The sequence below is a fragment of the Nerophis lumbriciformis genome, linkage group LG02, assembly GCF_033978685.3.
Source record: "Nerophis lumbriciformis linkage group LG02, RoL_Nlum_v2.1, whole genome shotgun sequence".
Lineage (NCBI taxonomy): Eukaryota > Metazoa > Chordata > Actinopteri > Syngnathiformes > Syngnathidae > Nerophis > Nerophis lumbriciformis.
The window spans coordinates 29835501-29859396 of record NC_084549.2 but is presented as its reverse complement, the minus strand read 5'-3'; the positions used below and the strand labels follow the sequence as shown (position 1 = coordinate 29859396).

At 37.3% G+C, this 23896-nt stretch overlaps 1 protein-coding gene across 2 annotated transcripts in view; it reads left to right on the top strand.

Annotated features, from left to right (window-relative positions):
- slx4ip (SLX4 interacting protein) overlaps positions 1-23896 on the top strand; it is a 70446-nt gene that overhangs the window by 32885 nt on the left and 13665 nt on the right. Inside the window, exons 4-5 of one of the 2 annotated variants that reach the window (XM_061962000.2) lie at positions 13981-14058; positions 18482-18570. The exons of the other annotated variant lie outside the window; for it this stretch is intronic. Of the exons in view, the coding sequence (XP_061817984.1) occupies positions 13981-14058; positions 18482-18570 (167 nt within the window). The remainder of the gene's footprint in view (positions 1-13980; positions 14059-18481; positions 18571-23896) is intronic. 2 annotated transcript variants of the gene reach the window in all.

The window sequence follows — 23896 nt, the reverse complement described above, 5'->3', positions numbered from 1 at the left end:
TTTTTGTCAATATCCTGTTGACAAATTAAGTAATTCAGGTCAATGCCCAGGAATTGCCCTTTGTAATGAAAGCTACTCAGCATTAAATTATGCAATCCAAACAACCTTCCCTAGTCATGGCGCAAAAGACAAAATGCAACCAACACAAAAAGTGAACACACATGGTCACACATAACACTTGCTGCTCAAAAAAAACACCTAAGAAACATAAAAACAAATCTAAATTACACCTCCATTAGAATGTATGATGGGAAAAATGCAAAACACTCCCTCCACACTTATTAATGTTTGGCGTATTTTAGCTGCTTTATATTTCTGATTGATTACAAAACTTTAAGGAGTTCATCACAGAAGTAAACAAGGCAGGAGTCGAACTTTGACATACTCTTGCTATCCAATTATGTTAATTATATATCCATTATATTAAAATAATGTGTACACATATGTATAGGCTATATATATATATACATGTATATGTGTATATATATATGTATGTATGTGTATATATATATATATATATATATATACATATACAGGTGTATATATATATATATATATATATATATATATATATATATATATATATATATATATATATATAATATACATATACATATGCAGGTGTATATATATATCTATATATATATATATATATATATAGATATATATATACACAGGTATGTATATATATATATATATATATATATATATATATATATATATATATATATATATATATATATATATATATATATATATATATATACTTAACATGCACCCCTGGCCTACACAGGTGAATTGAAAATGATCACTCAACTCCGATTGATTCACTGACATGCCACATAACTTTGTAATGTGTTAGAACCTTTCAGAAAAAGCTCCATATCCTAAGTAGAGATTCTACCTTATTAGAGCCTAAGAATGAGACATATCCGGACTTGCTAGGAATGTAGATTGTTGTTGTGTAGTGTATTATACAGTGTGCCCATGTTCCATTGTATCAGGATATGAAAAAGGCAAATGAATGTCTCACCCCATTCCTTCAATGACCCCAGTCTCAGTGCCTCTGTCTTATGTATGTTTTATTTTATTGCCCTCATCAGTCTGTTTGCCTTTTGGTTTATTGACTTTCCTTTCCTCTCATTGTTTTTCAAGGAAGCGGTGAAAGCTGCAGGGATGTGTGCTTGTTTTGTTGTGTATGCAAGTCAAGTAGAATTTCCAAGCCTTGGCACCAGCAGACTTTCTGTATTTCTCCTGCTTATTACACCATGGCATCTCCAGAGAAGTGGTTATAGTGTTTTCTATAATATTACTACAAACATAGCTTGCTTACAGTATGATTTAACCTGTCATATTTTTGGTGTGTACTGGGTTTCAAACCATTTAAAAAACGTAATTGTGACTTGACACAATGAATGTTTAAAGTCTATGCTCTGCATTTTTGTGTTTTATACTTTTGTGCGCTACAGTTGCCACATAACGGGACCTCACATTGTTAAGAAGAGGTACCAGGAACATGTTTGTGGGAGAGAAACATGAATGTAAGCTTAGCATGAGAGAACCTGGGCAGGGGGCCAAGAGCAACTTTGTGATGTGCAGAGAGTTATGAAGTTTTGAGGAACAGCTGATGTCTCGGGCCATGCTGTTTCACTGGTTCCCAAATCTGTGTCCAGACATCCTCGTCAAACTTGTCCTGGGAATTGGCACTGTCAACCCACCAGGGAACTCGATGAGTGGTTGGAGAGCTAGACATGAAACTAATGGATTAAATCAAAGCTTCTAAAAACATATGAAGCCATGAATGTGCAATGAAAAATACTTGCTTCTTGCCGATCCCATGGCCCTTTATAGCCAGGGAAAACTATACAGAAATATGAATCTGCATTCCACTTGGGTACATGTCAAGTATGGTCAATACGTGGGTATTGCTTTGCTCTCTTATATTTTGCAATAAAAGAAAACTGATTAATAGTCCAAATGGGAGGGAGTTGTTGCTTGTTAAATTGTACTCATGATTATCATCATGGACAGAGTTATCAAACTTGTGCTCTTAAAAACATTGTTTTTAGGGCTGAATGTTTCCAAAGTGTTCATGTCTGTCACTTTACATTTGTTTAACTCAAGGTCCAGACTTAATGTTGCTGTATGTCACGGTTAGAGCTGTGATCATTGTGACCCTCCCTCTTTCTGGTTCAAACCATCTAATATACGCCCCTCCGAAGCGCAAAGAAAAAGGACAACAGCAAGTTGAAAGAGTGGTGTTTGGAGTGATTTGTAGTCTCGCAGCACAGCGGCCATTGCATCCGTTTTGTTAATTATTTTGTTGGAATGCACCGTAGGCATATGCGCGTGAATGAGTCAGCTTTGATTGATAACCATTAACGCGCTCAGCCTTGGAAGTGTTTTACAAAGTTTAACTTGTAGTTGTGACAAATATCATAATCTGTTCTCTTAAACCATGAATGTATGTGGGCTTTGTACCGAGGATGTCGTTGTGGCTTGTGCAGCCCTTTGAGACACTTGTGATTTAGGGCTATATAAATAAAGATTGATTGATTGATTGAATGGTAACACAAGCTAATCAGTGGTGTTCTTAAGGTTTTTTTTTGGTTATATTTTAAACGCTGAGCAAGTTGCAAACAGCCCCTTTAAGGCCAAAAGCAACACATATAACCACAAACTAAAGATGGCTACAGAACACATGTCAAAGAATCCCCCTAAAGACCCTACCAAGACTCGTACATCAGAGGCCCTAATTGACATCAGTGTCTGTCCAGCCAAACCTACAATTGCTCCTGTGTCATTAGTGTGTTGGAGTGGTTAAAGTTTCTACCTTGGCATTGTTCAAGGTGACATTTTAAAAACACAAAATAGATGGCATAGAAAAATATTTATTCAGAGAAATTGACAGTTGCATTCATGTGTGACAGTTACGTGTTAATTACATACATTAGCCACCGTATTAAAATGTTTTCTAAGGTGTCATTCTAGAATGTGTCATTTCATGTACCCCCTTGAAAGCACCACATGGTTTTTGAATGACAATTTGGGTGGGATTGCTTGCACAACATGCCATCAAGCCAGACAAATGAGGATGAGGAATGCCAGACAGAGTTTGAAGCACAGCGCCGTCATCTTACCTCATTTCTTTCAGTTCTCTTGGCAATTCTTTACGGTACTCAAATGTATTTTGCCATCTATTTTCTCATCACAAAAAAGCAGTTTACTTTAAATTTTGTCACCTTCAAAAAATTTTTTTTTCCAAATTTCATTGTAATAGAACAAAAAAATTCACATTCTGTCTTTGACTTTGCTGTTCAAATTGAGTTTAGCTTTAGGCGTAAGTTTTACCTAAAAGCTTTGAAGGGATCAGAAACATTCCACTACTAGGAGATGAAATGATACAGCCTGTCACAAGGAAAAACAAAAACAAATTTCTGTCTTAAGGTCAGTTTGTTTTTAAAACAATTTAGCTATTTCATAAAATCATGTCATTATTAATTTTTATTTTAGAAGTTCATTAGTTTTATTTATGTTGGGTTATCATTTTGTCTCAAGTAATTTTACAGTAAAGTACATTAATTTATGATTTATATGACCAATATAATTAGCAGTAACTAACATTTTGTTGATTGTGCAAGCCCATTCATTATTCAAATCTTTAAAAAACATTTAGTAGAAATATGTGTAAGGTGGGGAAAAAAACAAATTGTTTCACATCGGTACTGTATTTTTCGGACCATAGAACACACCGGATTATTAGACTTAGACTTCCTTTTTATTATCATTCAAATTTGAACTTTACAGTACAGATAAGAACAAAATGTTATTGCAGTAGCTCGTTGTAGTGCAGGATAAAAGAGCAATAAGGTGCAGATATAAATACATTGATTTCTGTACAGATAAATCTTTTGCATATGCATCCACATTTATAGATGTACTGTATGTTATATTGTCTTTATATTCCAGCGAGTTAATCCATTTTTGGGGGGAATTGAGGTGATTATTATGATGCGTTCAAGAGTCTTACGGCGCACCGTGGATGAGAAGGTCTATTTAGTCCTACTTTCATACAAAAGGTGCAACAGATCATAAGATTCATTAAAGGGGTCATTTTATATATATTTTTTCTACTTTTAAAACAATTCCTTGTGGTCTACATAACATGTAATGGTCAAAATGTTGCATAGATTAAGTTTTACAGACCATGCACAGTTTTGAGGGTGGTCTTATTTACGTGGCTCCACTTAGACAGGGTCTTCTCCCCGTCATCTTTGTTGTACCGGTAGTTTTTAGCGCTTCCATAGCGAGGCTACTGACAGATATAAGTTAGAACTGTACGCTACTTTATATTAGAAATGGCAACAGTGAAGGATGAATGGCCTACAAGAGGATAGAGAAAAAAAAGGTGCTTAATGACTAGGGCACAAATTACAATGGCAGAAGTGTGCAAATTTACAGGGCTTATGCAGATGCAAAATACACATCAGCAGATACCAATAGGTAAGAAAAGTTGGTTTTATGTAATATTGCGAAACAAAACGCCAGATAATGTGTTGCATAATAAATGCCATTGTGGGGTCCTTATACAGACACCATAATAATACCAGTAGGTTGAAGCACAGTACATCTGACTACGGTAGCCGTAATGCGCCGCGTTCCATCAAGCGGTGCGGCCTCTTAGCTTACCAAAGTCGTACTAAAACATTTAGACAGATTTTTGTGTGTAATGTTCAATATTCTCAATGAAACATCAAAGTTTTGGAGTTGCTTAAATAACAGGTACTTGCTTGCGTCATTTATTGAACAGGCTTCAACCTGCAGTCCACATGTATCTCTTATGTGTGACTGCCATCTGGTCGCACTCATCATTACACCCTGTAGCAAATAAAATTGATTCGAGGTCGGCAAGCACAACCAGAATTATTACGTACATTAGGAGCACCGGGTTATAGGCGCACATTTGATTTCTGAGAAAATGAAAGGATTTTAGGTGTGTCCTATAGTCCAAAAAAATATGGTAATTAGAAAATGCAATGTGTAAATGTCAATGTTCATTATGTATTATGACACGTTTGGTTGTTTATGTATGGTGCAATCGTATATGGGCAATATGTTTTATTTACTGCTCATTTTTTGTTTAGTTTTTTCTGTTGTGTTTTACTTTTGTAGCTGTATGTAGAAAGAGCGTTGATGAAGTGGCAGCTGATTGCATCAGCTCTGTGCTCTTTTAATATTTGCCTCTTGTTTCCATGTGTTTTTCATCTTATATTATGTGATCTTATTGTATCTGCACTGCAACAACATGATTTCCCCAGAAATAACAACAATCTAAGCTTTCATATTTATCCTATTCTATAACTACACTGTTAGAGTCAGGCAGAAATACTACATGAAGAAAAAACAGGGAGCTGTCATTAATCACTAGCCAGATAACTTAACTGTACTATAATAGCAGTCTGTGGCCTGCTATCTCAGTAATTGCATGCCATTACCCGAAAAGGAAAAAAAAAAAATCACAAGACTGCTTTTATGTTTTTAGGCGGATAATTAAAAGTTTTTTGCTCGAGTTGAGATGACATCATAGACTGGGAAATGAAATATATTCATTCACACATGCATCTTCATGCATGGGTGAGCCAGGCCACTGTTTGTTGAACATGTACATGCTAAATACTGTGTAGAACTTTTTCTTCAAACTACAGAACAACTAACTGCACAGTAAGTAGTGGATGTCTGTTTCTATTTAAATACTGTTTTGCTGACAGACAAAACAAAAACATCAATCCATCCATTTTCTATTGCTTGTCCCTTTCACATTCACACACTTTGGCCAATGAAGTGTTGCCAATCAACCTATCCCCAAGTGCATCTCCTCTTTGATCAAATTTAAGGCACCAGTAGCTGTAGAGTTTCCAGCTATTCATATTAATGTGTATAATTATGGATATTGATAATGCTCCCATTAAAGCCTATGTTCAAAATAGAGCTGCAGCTGTTGTATTGGCTACCCCTGTGGTAAATTTTAAATGTGCTTTATAAATAAAGTTGATTTGATTTGATTTATTGTAATAAACAATTAATCTATCGATTAGTTTGTTTAATTGCTCGAGTAATCTGATAAAACACACTTTTTATCCTCAATGCGTATTTTAGGGAAAATAGTTGAAAAAAGCAAAACATTTTCTATACTTGCCATGCCCTTTGTTATTTTAAATTTCAGTTTAACATGTGTGCATTCGTACCGATTAAAAATGTAAGAAAAAAATCAAATCTCTGCTGTTCACTGCCATTAATCCTTGATTTTACTTATTTCAAATCTATGTTAAGCCTCCTAAGCGACAAAAAACTGCCACACTCAAAAAAATGTTAAGTTATATATACCGGTACATTTAAAAAAAGAAAAGTAAACGCTTTACATTCTTAAACAGCTTCAGACCTTTCCATAGATATAAAGTTATTTATTCTATTATATTTGTAATGGATTTTTGTAATGGTTTATGCTCTTTTTGTAAAAAAAACTAAACAAAACAAAAACATTTTTTGTGATGGGAAAAACACAAAATATGCATGCATCCATCCATTTTCTACCGCTTGTCCCTTTCGGGGTCGCGGGGCTGGAGCCTATCCAGCTGCATTCAGGCGGAAGGGGGATAATTTCCTAAAAAAGAGTTACAGAGTGGAATACTTTACATGATGTAATTACCGTTAATAATTCATAATAACACTGATTTTAATGCCCTATTATTTTTGGAACAATGACAGTTTTTTTTTCCAAAAAACACACACCCTCCTGAGCCGAAAAATGAACATGCTCAAAAAAGTATATATCTATTTTTCAAACGTTTATTGCTTCAACATTTTCAACAGCAGCAGACTCATCCATATCTATTAGGTTTAAAAAACAAACAAAAAAACAAAAACAAATTATCAGTAGAAAAAAGCGCTATATAAATACACTTCACTTCCCTTCACTTATATTGCATTCGCTTTTTAGAAAACATGGGTAAAAGAAACATTTTTTTGTTATGGGAAAAAACACAAAATATGCAACATTTTCCCAAAATTGGTTGCAAAGTGGAATATTTGAGATTAGGTATCGGCACGGGGCAGCACGGTGACACACGCAGTGGTTAGCTCACAGTGAGAAAGTCTCGGGTTCAACTCCCGGGCTTGGAATCTTTCTACAGTATGTGGAGTTTGCGTGTTCTCCTGGGACGGCTGGGGTTTTCTACGAGTACTCCGGCTTCCTAGTACCTCCAAAGACATGCACTCGGGGATAGGCTGATTGGCAACACTACATTGACCCGAGTGTGTGAATGTTGCCTTGTCTATCTGATTTGGCCCTGCGATGAGGTGGCGACTTGTCCATGGTGTATGCTGCCTTCCGCCTGAATGCAGCTGAGACAGTGTCCAGCAACCCCGAGAGGGACTAGCGATAGAAAATGGATGGATCTGCACCTTTTTTTGGTGGCTTTCTCCCACCTCCACAGACATGCATCTGGTGATAGGTTGATTGGCAACACTAAATTGGCCCTAGTGAGTAAATATCAGGGTGAATGTCTGTGTTAGCCCTGCCATGAGGTGGCGACTCGTTCAGGGTGTACCCCGCCCTCCGCCCGAGTGTTGCTGGGATAGGCTCGAGCACCCCTGCGACCTCGAGAGAGACAAGCGGTAGAAAATGGATGGATGGATGGTTCTTTAATACCACATTTACACAGACCTCTGTATATGTATCTATCCGTGCAATAACAAGCCCCACGGTCATTGTTTATTGCATTTGAGTTGTTTGTTGGCAGAATGTTCACTTTAAATGAACAACTATGCTAAAACACTGTATTTGAATCACTTGTCTGCCTCTAGAATTGACTAGTGGTTGAGAAGTTTAATTACACCCAAAAAAAATGTCTTATGTAAGGGAGATGGTTAAATCCATTCAGTATTTGTGGTGAAAGTAATATAACGTGTCAGGTTTTTTAGTATATCGAAAAATATGTGTTACAATGGGAGTCAATGGTTACAAAAATGGGCAAATGGGCTAAGTGTGTAGAAAATTATTATCTCCTATTTGGAATAACTTTGCAAAAAGTGCCATCATGCCATTTTATAGAAAACGTTGCTTAATACTAAGTGGCCATATTTCAGCCTTCTACCCTTTAAATGTAACTGATTTGTCGAAGATGGGAGAAAAATGCAAAAATAATTAGCGTTTTTTTTGGTCAATGCAGACTCAAGGGTTAAGATCAGTAGGCTTGCGGAAACTATACCCGCATATTTTAAATTTCCAGGCATTCCATGCCGTCTGGATTTTTTATATTTTTATTAGTTACACTTAAACAAGTTATTAAAGCAACATAATATAAACAAACTATTTTTTATACTAAATTAATCATTGCAACCCTAGTTCAAAATGTATAAAATAAGTTGCTGTACATAGTTTGTTTTCATTTTTGAGAAACAACCGCCTCTCTCCATTTATTGCCTGCTTCCAATTAAGACAGCTCTCATTGCGGTTTAGGTAAGCAACACCCTTTATTTATAATATTTTACATATTGACATATGTAAAATACATTGTCCATGTTTACTATTCAGTATTATTATACATATATTTTTATTCTACGTTATACATCTGTTGTTTTCATTTACTAATTGTAGTATGGAAATAGAAATGGAGAAAACGGCTATGGTTGTTTTTGCCGACAAAACAAGGAAAAATAACACTCAAGTACTTAGGATATTCCATGGGATAAACTCACTTTCTCAGCTATCCAGAACTGTTGAGTAGTTATAAAGAAACCACTTCATAGCTTGTTAGCCAGGCTCATGCTTTTAGTCAACAAATTCCGACCAGATTAGGCAACAGGCCACCATGTATACCCGGTGCATCTTGCATACCATGAGAAACATTCCTTGAGAAATGGAACTGAGACCCAGGGAAAGGTTTCCAAGCTCACGCCAACCTTGAAGGTCAGGTTATATGACAACAGAAGAGTTTTACTCACGATCATATTAAAATAAGTAATTTAAAAAAATCAGTTCTTCCTGTGGCTTGTAGCACCAAAAGCATGGTGAAAGGGGAACTGCACTTTTTTGGGAATTTTGCCTATTGTTCACAATCATTATGAAAGACATGACCAGGCCCGGCCCTAACCAATCTGGCGCCCTAGGCAAGATTTTAGGTGGCGCCCCCCCACATCGGCAGTGAAGTGTATATACTCACAAGAACCCGAATAGCTTTGTCTTTGACCTTTTTTTTTTACTTACAACTATACCTAATATATAAAGGGGTGGAAAAGTGACTATTACCTGCAGGGCAAACATTAGCTAACCAGAAGGCAATAATGTAAACAAAAAACACCTGCTTAAAAGATCTAATACAAATGTCCCTGAAAAATGTAAGGTGGGAGTACTGTAATTACCTAACGTTACATTATTATTTTCCATAACAATTTAGCCCCCTCCACAATTAACCCGACGTTAAAACAGAACTAGCTATTTATTGATTAGCAATTGCCGAATCATGTAACATTAGCTTAATGCTAAAAAGCCAGGTTACTATCACATTCTGTAACAGACAAATAATTTCATGTAGGCTAACGTTACCTACCTGCTACCTCTGTCTTTTTCTCGTTTCTCCTCCTCTTCTTTTCTCTTTTTTCTTCCCTGGGCACCTGACAGTTTTGGCCGTTTTGACATCTTGTGTTGATTTTTTGATGTGGTGAAGTCCAAGAGTCATGATACGGGAAGGGAGGGGGCGCACCGTGCGGGGGGAGGAGGGGGGGCGTAATGTTGTAACAAATAATATTTCTATTAAATAGGCTTTACTTTGCATTTTAATTAACGTGAGATTATTTTTTGTATTTAGAAATAATAGTAACAACTTTTTTTTTTTTTTTTTTCTCTCCAACATTTGTGGCACTGGCATGGCGCCCCCTGATGGACGGCGCCCTTAGCATTTGCCTATACGGCCTATGCCACGGGCCGGCCCTGGACATGACCACGGAAGGTTTTTTTTTATGCATTCTAAATATATAATGAATAAAGTGAAATAAAAGTCTGCTTACAGCAGAGCCAAAGGGAGGTCTTCTATTTTGTCCATAAAAGCGTCAATATTCCATTTACATCTCATGACTTGAATATTAGCCAAGTATTAGTGATATTGTTATTATAAGCGCTAAGGCAGACAAACTATTTATAGCGGTGACGTGATCACTTCCGTGTGTGCCTATGTTTACGACATCAAGTGGTCTGATGCTTTCTCGCTTCCGTGCTGCCTGGAAGTTTATTGTAGATCATAAATCATGCATCTCACCTGGACAGAAGAAGTTTGAGGAGGCAATCCGACAAGTTGGTACACTTTGACATCCATTTAGGGCCAGGAAATGGCGAGAAAGACACGAAAAGACGTTTGGTCCCCCCCACCATCGCTCCTCACCCCGTTTCTTCGTGAGAATTATAGTTATTCTTCATTTAAATGGGAATTTATGAACATCCTAGCAGTCGGCATCCTAGTGACAGCAGACCTTGCAGAGCAAGTGATGGGTTTTTTTTATGTTTGTTGGCTCTCATAAAGTCTGCAGTAAGCAGAAATCGGTGATGAAGAAAAAAAGAAAAGAAAACATTTTGATGCGTTTTTTAATATAATGCGCCGCGTAGGCTTGAAATGACCAAAATATGTAAAAAAATGTTATTATAAATGTGGCTGTTACTACATTACATACACTGTATACTGTATTGTATACAGGAAACAATACGTGAAGGTAGGCGAACACACCTCTACAACGCTAAATATATCCTGTGGTGTACCTCAGGGATCAATACTAGGACCTAAATTATTCAATCTATATATAAATGACATTTGTAAAGTTACAAAAGATTTAAAGTTAGTATTATTTGCGGATGATACAACAGCGTTTTGTTCAGGAGAGAATACACAGAAGATACTACAAATAATAACAGAAGAAATGAACAAATTAAAAAGATGGTTTGACAAAAACAGACTATCGTTGAATCTCAGTAAAACTAAAATAATGCTATTTGGTAACAGTAGAAGAGAAAGTCAAACACAAATACAAATAGACGGAATAGAAATTGAAAGAGTAAATGAAACCAAATTTCTAGGTATAATGATTGATGATAAATTGAACTGGAAATCTCACGTAAAAAATATACAACATAAAGTAGCAAGAAACACGTCAATAATGAATAAAGCAAAACATGTTCTAGACAAAAAATCACTTCATATTCTCTACTGCTCACTAGTGTTACCATATCTGAGTTATTGTGCAGAAATATGGGGAAATAATTACAAAAGTACACTTCATTCATTAACGGTGTTACAAAAAAGATCAGTTAGAATAATACATAATGTTGGATATAGAGAACACACAAATCCTTTATTTATTGAATCAAAGATTCTGAAATTCTACGACATAGTGAATTTGCAAACAGCTAAAATTATACACAAAGCAAACTATAACCTGCTACCCAAGAATATACAACAATTCTTCTCAAAAAAAGAGGAGAAATATAATCTTAGAGAGAAATGTAATTTAAAACATTTGTATGCACGTACAACACTTAAGACCTTCAGTATATCAGTATGTGGAATTAAATTATGGAATGGATTAAGCAAAGCAATCAAACAATGTACTAATATGATCCACTTCAAGAAACTCTTCAAACTTAAAGTGTTTACAAAGTACAAAGAAGAAGAACCATGATAAACATTCTGAATTTATTTAACTCATCCATTCTTTCATTCTTTCACTCACAAAATAATCTTACTTATCTCAACATATGAAATGTAACTTACTTCACCAATTATTATTTATTTACTTATTTTATTGTGATTACTTATGGAGTATATTGTGAATAAATTGAGAACAGGAAGTGAACAAAAGTTTTAGCAACTGTCATGTAAAAGAAAAGGGGTAGGATTAAATAAGCTTTGCTTCTTCCTACTCCTTTTCGAACATGTTGAAAAGAGAAACTGGAGATTGTGATGTATCATGTTGTATACTTGCATGTTCGAAATAAACTCAAAACTCAAACTCAAACTCAAACTCAATACTTACATCATGTATATAAAACTTCAATGGAGGTGTTTGGATGTTTTTTTAAGGGCTATATAGGCGGAATTGCGCGGCTCCCATAGGTTCCATTGTAAGCAAACTTTTGATCGCATTTATTTGATATTTAGAATGCAAAAAAAAAAAATAACATCATGTCTCTCATAATGATTGTGAAAAATAGGCAAGTGCACTTCCCCTTTAAGAATTGGGGTTTAGAGCCATCAAAAAAAGGTACAGCTGCAAATGTGATATTGTGTTTTCATTTTACTAAAGAGTAAATGAAACCAAATTTCTAGGTATAATGATTGATGATAAATTGAACTGGAAATCTCACGTAAAAAATATACAACATAAAGTAGCAAGAAACACGTCAATAATGAATAAAGCAAAACATGTTCTAGACAAAAAATCACTTCATATTCTCTACTGCTCACTAGTGTTACCATATCTGAGTTATTGTGCAGAAATATGGGGAAATAATTACAAAAGTACACTTCATTCATTAACGGTGTTACAAAAAAGATCAGTTAGAATAATACATAATGTTGGATATAGAGAACACACAAATCCTTTATTTATTGAATCAAAGATTCTGAAATTCTACGACATAGTGAATTTGCAAACAGCTAAAATTATACACAAAGCAAACTATAACCTGCTACCCAAGAATATACAACAATTCTTCTCAAAAAAAGAGGAGAAATATAATCTTAGGGAGAAATGTAATTTAAAACATTTGTATGCACGTACAACACTTAAGACCTTCAGTATATCAGTATGTGGAATTAAATTATGGAATGGATTAAGCAAAGCAATCAAACAATGTACTAATATGATCCACTTCAAGAAACTCTTCAAACTTAAAGTGTTTACAAAGTACAAAGAAGAAGAACCATGATAAACAATCTGAATTTATTTAACTCATCCATTCATTCATTCTTTCACTCACAAAATAATCTTACTTATTTCAACATATGAAATGTAACTTACTTCACCAATTATTATTTATTTACTTATTTTATTGTGATTACTTATGGAGTATATTGTGAATAAATTGAGAACAGGAAGTGAACAAAAGTTTTAGCAACTGTTATGTAAAAGAAAAGGGGTAGGATTAAATAAGCTCTGCTTCTTCCTACTCCTTTTCGAACATGTTGAAAAGAGAAACTGGAGATTGTGATGTATCATGTTGTATACTTGCATGTTCGAAATAAACTCAAACTGAACTGAACTGAACTATATGTGGGTTTATTGTTTTTTTTGTCTGGTTGTAGACCAAAACAATTGTATTGTACACATGCTTTAGGAAAATACAGTCTTTAAATGATGCCGATGTAGAAGTTATGGAGCTCGCCATCACCCGCGATGATTTTGGACCATCTTTATCTTTTTCTCTTACGCACTTTGGCATGACCAACAAAATTATTTGAATTCTAAGATAATAGGTTTTATGACTTAAAATGGAGTTGAAGTAAACATTATATTTGTATCACTGATCCAACTCAATGCCAGCACACATCCTGCTGAGCATCCAGCCAAGAAAAAGTTTACCAGAAATGGAAGTGGTGCTATACTAAATAAAAATACTTTGTTACGTGTCATTATCATTATAGTCATTATTGTTATGTATTGTTGTTGAAAGATGGATGGAAACTATTTCTTCCTAATGGTTGTGAAAAGTTCTGGTCCAAAATCTACTACGGGTGCTGTATTTCATCGGGCGACATACTAGAGCATTCATCCATTCTTTAATTTTCTGTACTGCTCAGCCGGTTTAGTCAGTCAGTATGTTGTGTCCAGTCAGTCACAAATATGATCGCGCAAAAACGTCAAAGTTTCCTCTGTTATTTATGCCTTGTATGTATTGACCCTTTGTGTTCATAATATATATTTTTTTCTTTTTAGGGAAAAACTTCAGCTTGGTTGCCAATTTTCTGAAGCGTCACTTTAACCTCCGATGTATTGTCAATCAGCTCACTGGTGGTACGTAGCCTATACGTTTTCATGAATCACTTCCAAATTAAATGAATCAGAAATATACATTTATATGACTAATGTGCAGCCAAATTTCCCACAGAATGAGCAAGTCATCCGCTCTGCATGTTGTCTCTCGCCCTCACTTATTTTTATGTCTTGTCCCTACCTACTCGGGGTGTTGTTGAGAACAGGCAGACATTAAGTGGTTCTCGCGAGACCCCATTTAGAGTTTGTGAGATTGTCTAAGTATAGTGGAAAATATATCTCCATGGCCCATCTAGTGTCTGTGACCCTAAGCCACCTTTTCATGGGACTAACACGGCTGTCTTCCTGTCGGTAAAGTTAATATTTGCCCCCTCGGGAGAGGGATGTTAAAAACAGTACTGACCTGCTGCAGACTGGGATGATGGCTTTCTCAGCAGGGCTGTTACACATCAAATTAGAGTCAATCTTCTGGGGTCATAGGTTGTGTAATGGAGCCCACTGTGTTTTGTACATTGTGGTCAGTCTGTGTAACTATAACTATCCATTAAACTGATCTGTTTACATTGTTTATTTTAATTGTAAGCAAAAGTCATAATCCTTTGGTGTAATTGTATAAAACCTTAAATAAGCATTCTGACAACTTACATTTTTTTTATGAGACTACAATAAAATCAACAGAATTTATTTATTATTATTATTAATTTGATGCTATTTTCGTTGCGTCCCACTATACGAATGTGTTAAATGGAAGGAATAACATATTGTCATTTTTAAATTGGACTATTAACCAGAGGAGACACATGTATAAATCTTGTCTTGAAGTTCAGTGAGTCTGTCCAAATAACTTCATCTCCAATGAACAGAGGACATTAAAATTGATTTATTTCTCATTGAAAGTAGTTTTGGCAGTAGCATTTTTTTTTTAAATGATGGAACATCACAGCATCACACTTCCAAGAGCTAATATTTCATGCTCGTAAAGCTGTACGGCTCTCTCTCTATATACAAACATACATATACAGTATAAGTATATGTGTGTGTATATGTATATATATATATATATATATATACGTATATACTTTTGTACATACACACATACATAAATGTGTGTGTGTGTTTTTATATATATATATATATATATATATATATATATATATATATATATATATATATATATATATATATATATATATATATATATATGTATGTGTATGTGTGGGGAAAAAAAATCACAAGATTATTTCATCTCTACAGGCCTGTTTCATGAGGGGGGTACTACCCTCAATCGTCAGGAGATTTTAATGGGAGCATTCGCATACCATGGTTTATATAGGGCACAGAGTGGGTGGGTACAGGCTGGCCTAGGGGCGTGGTGATTGGTTCATGTGTTACCTAGGAGGTGTTTCCGTCTATGGCGGCATGTTGTTACAATTTCGCTGCGCTTGTTGAGGGATGACAGGTCTGGACGGTAGATAATAAACAGTTTCTCTTTCAAGCATAGGTTGCATCTTTTATTACCACTATTGTAAGGTGTGCTGGATGCAAGAATTTGCCATGTTATTGAATATTCAACATTATTGTCTTTGAGGTCCCAAATGTGTTTGCTGAGTTCTGTGGTATTTCGCAGGTTTTTGTTCCTGAAAGAAGCCTTGTGGTTGTTCCATCTGGTTTTGAATTCACCCTCGGTTAATCCTACATATGTGTCGGATGTGTTAATGTCCTTGCGTATTACCTTAGATTGGTAGACAACTGATGTTTGTAAGCATCCCCCGTTGAGGGGGCAATCAGGTTTCTTTCGACAGTTACATGCTTTGTTGGTTTTGGAGTCGTTCTGACTGGGGGTCGACGGCTCATTTGCAATTGTTTTGTTGTGGTTTGAGATGATTTGTCGTATATTGTTCATGCAGCTGTAGCTCAATTTGATGTTGTTCTTGTTGAATACTTTTCTTAGGTTGTTGTCTTTGGGAAAGTGTTTGTCAATCAGGTTGAGGGATTTGTGTCCAATGTTCGTTGAGACGTTTTTGCTGTATGGGGGGTTGTACCAGATGATGCCGTTTCGTTTTCTGTTCTTTTTTGGCTGGTTTCCTAGCGTGGGTTCATAGGTGAGGGTGAAATTGTATCCGCTTTCATCAAGGGCTTTTTGGTACGGGGGGGTTGCTTGGTCAAATTCAGCTTTGCTAGATGACAGCATCGATAGCCTTTTATTGATTCCGGTAGGTATTCTTTTCGTGGTGGTGGGTGGATGGTTGCTGTCATGGTGCACGTATTGGAGTGTTGTGTTGGGTTTCGTGAATGGTTGGTAGCTGTTATTTCTCAGGTTGAAAGTGACGTCAAGAAAGTTGACGGTTTGCTTGTTGGCTTCAATCGTGATCCGTAGGCCGTTCTCTTTGAAAATTTGGCATATGCGCTTCTTGGTATTCTCGCTGCTCCTTGGCGAGGCGCGACACACTGCCAGTCCGTCATCACGGTAAATACCAAGGTTCAGATTGAGGCTAGCGAGCTGGGAGAGGAGGAAACTCCCAACGAGTTCACACGTTTCTGCTCCGTCATGGGAAGTTTTGACTTCACAACAGAGACCCCGGACTGTTGAACAACTTAAACTGTACATCAAGCAAGAATGGGAAATAATTCCACCTGAAAAGCTTAAAAAATGTGTCTCCTCAGTTCCCAAACGTTTACTGAGTGAAACTGAGTAAAATAATTATTGCCGTTATTTAAATTGATAGTTAACGCGTTAAACTTTGACAGCCCTAAATTATTTATATATATATATATATATATATATATATATATATATATATATATATATATATATATATATATATATATATATATATAGATATATAGATATATATACAGTCGTGGTCAAAAATGTACATACTCTTGTAAAGAACATAATGTCATGACTGTCTTGAGTTTCCAATCATTTCTACAACTCTTATTTTTTGTGATAGAGTGATTGGAGCACATACTTGCCTGTCACAAAAAACTTTCATGAAGTTTGGTTCTTTTATGAATTTATTATGGATCTACTAAAAATGTGACCAAATCTGCTGGGTTTAAAGTATACATACAGCAATGTTAATATTTAATTACATGTTCCTTGGCAAGTTTCACTGCAATAAGGCGCTTTTGGTAGCCATCCACAAGCTTCTGGCAAGCTTCTGGTTGAATTTTTGACCACTCCTCTTAACAAAATTGGTTGGTTTTCTGACATGGACTTGTTTCTTCAGCATTGTCCACACATTTAAGTTAGGACTTTGGGAAGACCATTTTAAAACCTTAATTCTAGCCTGATTTTGCCATTCCTTTACCACTTTTGACGTGTGTTTGGGGTCATTGTCCTGTTGGAACACCCAACTGCGCCCTAGACCCAACCTCCAGGCTGATGATTTTAGGTTGTCCTGAAGAATTTGGAGGTAATCCTCCTTTTTCATTGTCCCATTTACTCTCTGTAAAGCACCCGTTCCATTGGCAGCAAAACAGGCCCAAAGCATAATACTACCACCACCATGCTTGACGGTAGGCATGGTGTTCCTGGGATTAAAGGCCTCACCTTTTCTCCTCCAAACATTTTGCTGGGTATTGTGGTCAATCAGCTAAATTTTTGTTTCATCTGACCACAGAACTTTCCTCCAGAAAGTCTTATCTTTGTCCATGTGATCAGCAGCAAACTTTAGACGAGCCTTAAGGTGTCGCTTCTGGAGCAAGGGCTTCTTTCTTGCATGGGAGCCTCTCAATCCATGGCGATGCAAAACACGCTTGACTGTGGACACTGACACCTGTGTTCCAGCAGCTTCCAATTCATTGCAGACCTGCTTTTTGGTGGTTCTCGATTGACTCTTGATCATCCTGGCCAATTTTCTCTTAGCAGCAGGTGATAGCTTGCGTTTTCTTCCTGATTGTGGCAGTGACAAAACTGTGCCATGCACTTTATACTTGCGAACAATTGTCTGCACAGGTCCTCTTGGGACCTTAAGCTGCTTTGAAATGGCTCCAAGTGACTTTCCTGACTTGTTCAAGTCAATGATTAGTTTTTTCAGATCTGTGCTGAGTTCCTTTGACTTTCCCATTATCGTGTTTGTAACCGAGTCTAATGACTGCATCACATGATATTTAAATGAGCTCAGAGAAGTCAACAAGTGTCGTCAGTCATAATCACTCACATGAAGTTAAGAGGCCATGCCATGAAGCTAATTTGATTTGATTGTAAATTTTCTACATCACCAAAATTTATAATGTATGTCGCTGTATGTATACTTTTGACCCAGCAGATTTGGTCACATTTTCAGTAGTCCCATAATAAATTCATAAAAAAACCACACTTCATGAATGTTTTTTGTGACAAACAAGTATGTGCTCCAATCACTCTATCACAAAAAAATAAGAGTTGTAGAAATTTTTTATTACTGGTTGGATCTGTCACTTCTTTGCTTGCCTTTAGAGTTGCATGTGTTTCCCGAGCGCTACGTGGTGTGCGTAAGCCGTCCAGAGGGTGCTGCAGTGCACTATGGAAAACTGAGCCCAACCACAGTGAGTATCGTTTATACTATATTTCTTCTTACAGGCGCCTGGCAGAAGATACCTCAAAAGCCGCTATTGCCAAACAGCGCTTTCACTTTAAATATGATGTTCTTGAAAGAGGGGGTGAGGCTGAGTTTTTAGCCTGTTAGAAAAAAAGTTCCTCCCCCCCAATCACCTGAGCAAGACAGTTTTGCTGTTGAAAACTTCAACATTACTGGGCAGTCACAAGTAAGGCTGGAAATAATTGAAAACATTTCTGCCAAAGAGAGAGTCTGGGTACATTTAGAAAGCTGAGGATATGCTCACAATTTCAGCACAGAAAATGTGAGGAATCAATAACTATTGCAAATGTGCACACAGTCTCAATGCTTGAGCATTAGAGGTTTTGGTGCTGTGAAAAATAATTTCTGCAGTTCACAAACTGTATTTTGGTCCATAGTGAATCCTCCGCTTTTGTTGTTCCTCTCAGGATTTTAAACAACTTTCTGGCCACCATTCTAAGTCTTTACAAACTGAGATATCACTGTCCATTAACAGTCTATATATAATTTAACATTCACAGTAAAACTAATCAGTTCACTCCGCTACATATTACATTCCACATCATTATGCATGATGCAAAGATGGTGTAGTGGTGGGTGAGAAATCATGCGGTTTGGTTACAGTGCCTATTTTTCCTGTTGGAAGCGCATGCAGCTTATGTCATGTTACACACTTGCCAATATCATAAGTTATTTCTTGTCCATTCATATTTCCAGAAAGAATCTTTTGGTCAGTGCTCATTTGATCCCAAACTCCCCAGTGTATTCTGGGAAATGCTGGTGTAGCTTCTCACCTTGGCACTCACATCAAGGAAGGACATCTCTCCCATTACATTCCATGATCAGCAGCCTGCTGATTTTTTTCCTGTTGTTTCCCTTTGAAAATGTCTCTGCACCCTCCACAGTTTGGCCTTCAATGAAAGCGGCGATTGTAATATTTTTAGTGGAGCACAGTCGTCAGTGAAAAGTTCAGAGTGTGTAACCAATTTTTCTTGTTCAAGGAGGCATTGCTGTCGATTGCTTTCTCCTTCCCGGGATGTGGTTCCGAGGCTCATTCAGTGCATACAGTGGGATTGGAGAGTGGGAGTCTTGCGGTGTACCTCGAACTTATCCAACCTCTAGCGTGGTTTGTTGAGGAAAAACACCAGACAGCAAGTCTGACATTTTTCACATGACAAAATCAATTATTTGTTTACATTCTGGGCTATTTTGTAAATTGTCTTTTTGATGGTAAAATTGCCAGTGGTCGAACTATTGATTGGAAACAATTAAAGTTGACGTAAATCCTGATTGCACTGCTGTGTAAAATACATGCGGTCTTACTTTGTTCTATGTCAGAGCAAATATTTTTAAGTGCTACAGTAGCTTTAGACAGCTCATCCCCAAAAGGATGCTTTATCTTTAGGGAGTTTTATTGCATAATTAAGAGACTATGACTTATAGAACAAAAAATGCTAAATATTAAAGGGGAACATTATCACCAGACCTATGTAAGCGTCAATATATACCTTGATGTTGCAGAAAAAAGACCATATATTTTTTTAACCGATTTCCGAACTCTAAATGGGTGAATTTTGGCGAATTAAACGCCTTTCTAATATTCGCTCTCGGAGCGATGACGTCACAACGTGGCGTCACATCGGGAAGCAATCCGCCATTTTAATGCCAAACAAACACATACCAATCGTTGGTTAGAAGGCGATCGCCGAATTCGTCCTCGCTTTCTCCCGTGTCGCTGGCTGCCGTGTCGTTTTTGTCGGTTTTGCTTGCATACGGTTCAAACCGATATGGCTCAATAGCTTCAGTTTCTTCTTCAATTTCGTTTTCGCTACCTGCCTCCACACTACAACCATCCGTTTCAATACATGCGTAATCTGTTGAATCGCTTAAGCCGCTGAAATCCGAGTCTGAATCCGAGCTAAGGGGCGGCGTGGCACAGTGGAAGAATGGCCGTGCGCGACCCGAGGGTCCCTGGTTCAATCCCCACCTAGTACCAACCTCGTCATGTCCGTTGTGTCCTGAGCAAGACACTTCACCCTTGCTCCTGATGGCTGCTGGTTAGCGCCTTGCATGGCAGCTCCCGCCATCAGTGTGTGAATGTGTGTGTGAATGGGTAAATGTGGAAGTAGTGTCAAAGCGCTTTGAGTACCTTGAAGGTAGAAAAGCGCTATACAAGTACCGTATTTTCCGCACTATAAGGCGCACCTAAAAACCACACATTTTCTCAAAAGCTGACAGTGCGCCTTATAACCCGGTGCGCTTTATTACGATTCATTTTCATAAAGTTTCGATCTCGCAACTTCGGTAAACAGCCGCCATCTTTTTTCCCGGTAGAACAGGAAGCGCTTCTTCTTCTACGCAAGCAACCGCCAAGGAAAGCACCCGCCCCCATAGAACAGGAAGCGCTTCTTCTTCTACTGTAAGCAACCACCCGCCCCCGGAAGAAGAAGAAAAAACGCGCGGATATCACCGTACGTTTCATTTCCTGTTTACATCTGTAAAGACCACAAAATGGCTCCTACTAAGCGACAAGGATCCGGTTCATAAAAAGACGCAATCTCTCCATCCGCACACGGATTACTACCGTATTTCACAGCAACTGATATTCCTGTGAACCGCACTGTGGAACGGGAGCACGTACGGTGAATATTCGCACCACAGGGAATGAGAAGTCATCCTTCACTGTGGTTCTAGCTTGCCATGCTAACTTCCACCCATGGTGATATTCAAAAGGAAGACCTTGCCAAAAGAGACCTTTCCAGCCGGCGTCATCATAAAAGCTAACTCGAAGGGATGGATGGATGAAGAAAAGATGAGCGAGTGGTTAAGGGAAGTTTACGCGAAGAGGCCGGGTGGCTTTTTTCACACAGCTCCGAAGGCGAACACACCTTCACTAAGACGGGCAGACAGCGCCGGACGACATACGCCAACATTTGCCAGTGGATCGTAAATGCCTGGGCAGATATTTCGGTCACAACTGTGGTCCGAGCTTTCCGGAAGGCAGGATTCACAGAACAACAGCGACACTGACTCCGATGACTTCGACGAGACGGAACCGGCCATTTTGGATACCACGCTTGCGCAACTTTTCAATTCGGACACCGAAGACGAAGAATTCGAAGGATTTACGAATGAAGAATAACTTCAGAAGGTGAGCGCTATGTTTATTTTGTGTGTTGTGACATTAACGTTCGAGCAACATTATGTTGCTATTGCTCTACACCATTTTGAATTTTACTAAGTTTGTGATTGCACATTTGCGTACATTTTGGGACAGAGTTGTTAGAACGCTGGTTTTCAATATATTATTAAAGTTTGACTGAACTATCTGACTGTTTTTTTGACATTCCCTTTAGCGCAGCGTAGGCGCGGCTTATAATCCGGGGCGGCTTATTGGTGGACAAAGTTATGAAATATGTAATTCATTGAAGGTGCGGCTAATAATCCGGTGCGCCTTATAGTGCGGAAAATACGGTACAACCCATAATGTCGCTATAGCTTGCTGTTCTTTCCGCCATGTTTGTTTGTGTTGGCTTCACTATGTGACTTCACAGGAAAATGGACGGGTGTTTATAACGATGGTTAAAATCAGGCACTTTGAAGCTTTTTTTAGGGATATTGCGTGATGGGTAAAATTTTTAAAAAAACTTCGAAAAATATAATAAGTCACTGGGAACTGATTTTTAATGGTTTTAACCATTCTGAAATTGTGATAATGTTCCCCTTTAAGGAAGTAAATTAATCTAATTTGCACTTTGTGCAAGGTCAGTGAATTTTTTGGTGAGAAAGAGTTGACCTCAGGGGTGGCCTTTAAACTCTGTGGCAGCAATCTTGTAATTCCCAAACATGTTGTACGATCATTTGCTTTTTCCTCAAATACAACCCTACGTTTAGCTTATGTAATTTTTAACTGTATCACCAATTTTTGTTTTATTGAACCAATGACAAATGCTGTCCTCACACAGCTTGATATCGCAGTTGTTCACAGATTGGCAATATGTATGTGGCGGTGGAGACGTGGCCAGGGTTGGGTCAAGAGTGTGGTGGGGGCATTGTTAACATGTTGTCTTTGTATGATTTGTATTTGTGTGATGCATTTATTTTCTTTAAAAAGGAAAGACAAATATGTCTTATTAGCTATTTGATCAACTCAGGTTGTGAAAGAAAAACTGTTATGACCAGATATACAGTTTGACAAGTGAGCAATTTGGCTGCGTTGGGGGCAGCTGCCTCAATCGATAAGCAACAGCTTTGAATCTGTAGATTAATCTAGTGTAGAAACATAAACCGGATATCGCACAAAACTCGAAATCAGTTAACATTTTTTGTTTTTTAAACAACGCGAGAGCCAGGGCTGCCCGTGAAAAGATTCACACGGTATTTTTTTATATTTAAAGATGAATGTGCCTATATGTGTTCTCATTCATCCAGGTTATTGTTATTCTTAGGACATTCTACTGTTCATTTGACTGTTCAGTTTGTCTGTCTGACATTTGGCCTCTCATCTGAGTAGTTTTCATCAGTTCATGCTCATAGACTTAGATTAGACCGCTCCAGGGGCCCACGAAAACCTAAGACAAATGTGTCAATATAGTACTTTATTGCTTCTTATTAAATATATTAGTATTTTTGATTTTGACAGGAAAAAATACATGTACTGCACGTTGTACACACCTGATTTTTTATATATACAGTTGTGGTCAAAAGTTTAAATACACTTGTGAAGGACATATTGTCATGGCTGTCTTGAGTTTCTAAATATTTCTACAACTCTTATTTTTTTGTGATAGAGTGATTGGAGCACACACTTGTTGGTCACAAAAAACATTCATGAAATGTGGTTCTTTTATGAATTTATTATGGGTCTACTGAAAATGTGACCAAATCTGCTGGGTCAACAGTTTACATACAGCAATGTTAATATTTGGTTACATGTCCCTTGGCAAGTTTCACTGCAATATGGCTCTTTTTGTAGCCATCCACAAGCTTCTGGCAAGCTTTTGACCACTCCTCTTGACAAAATTAATGCAGTTCAGCAAAATGTTATGGTTTTCTGACATGGACTTGTTTCTTCAACATTGCCCACACATTTAAGTCAGGACTTTGGGAAGGCCATTCTGAAACCTTAATTCAAGCCTGATTTAGCCATTCCTTTACCACTTTTGACGTGTGTTTGGGGTCATTGTCCTGTTGTAACACCCAACTGTGCCCAAGACCCAACCTCCGGACTGATGATTTTAGGTTGTCTTGAAGAATTTGGAGGTAATCCTCCTTTTTCATTGTCCCATTTACTC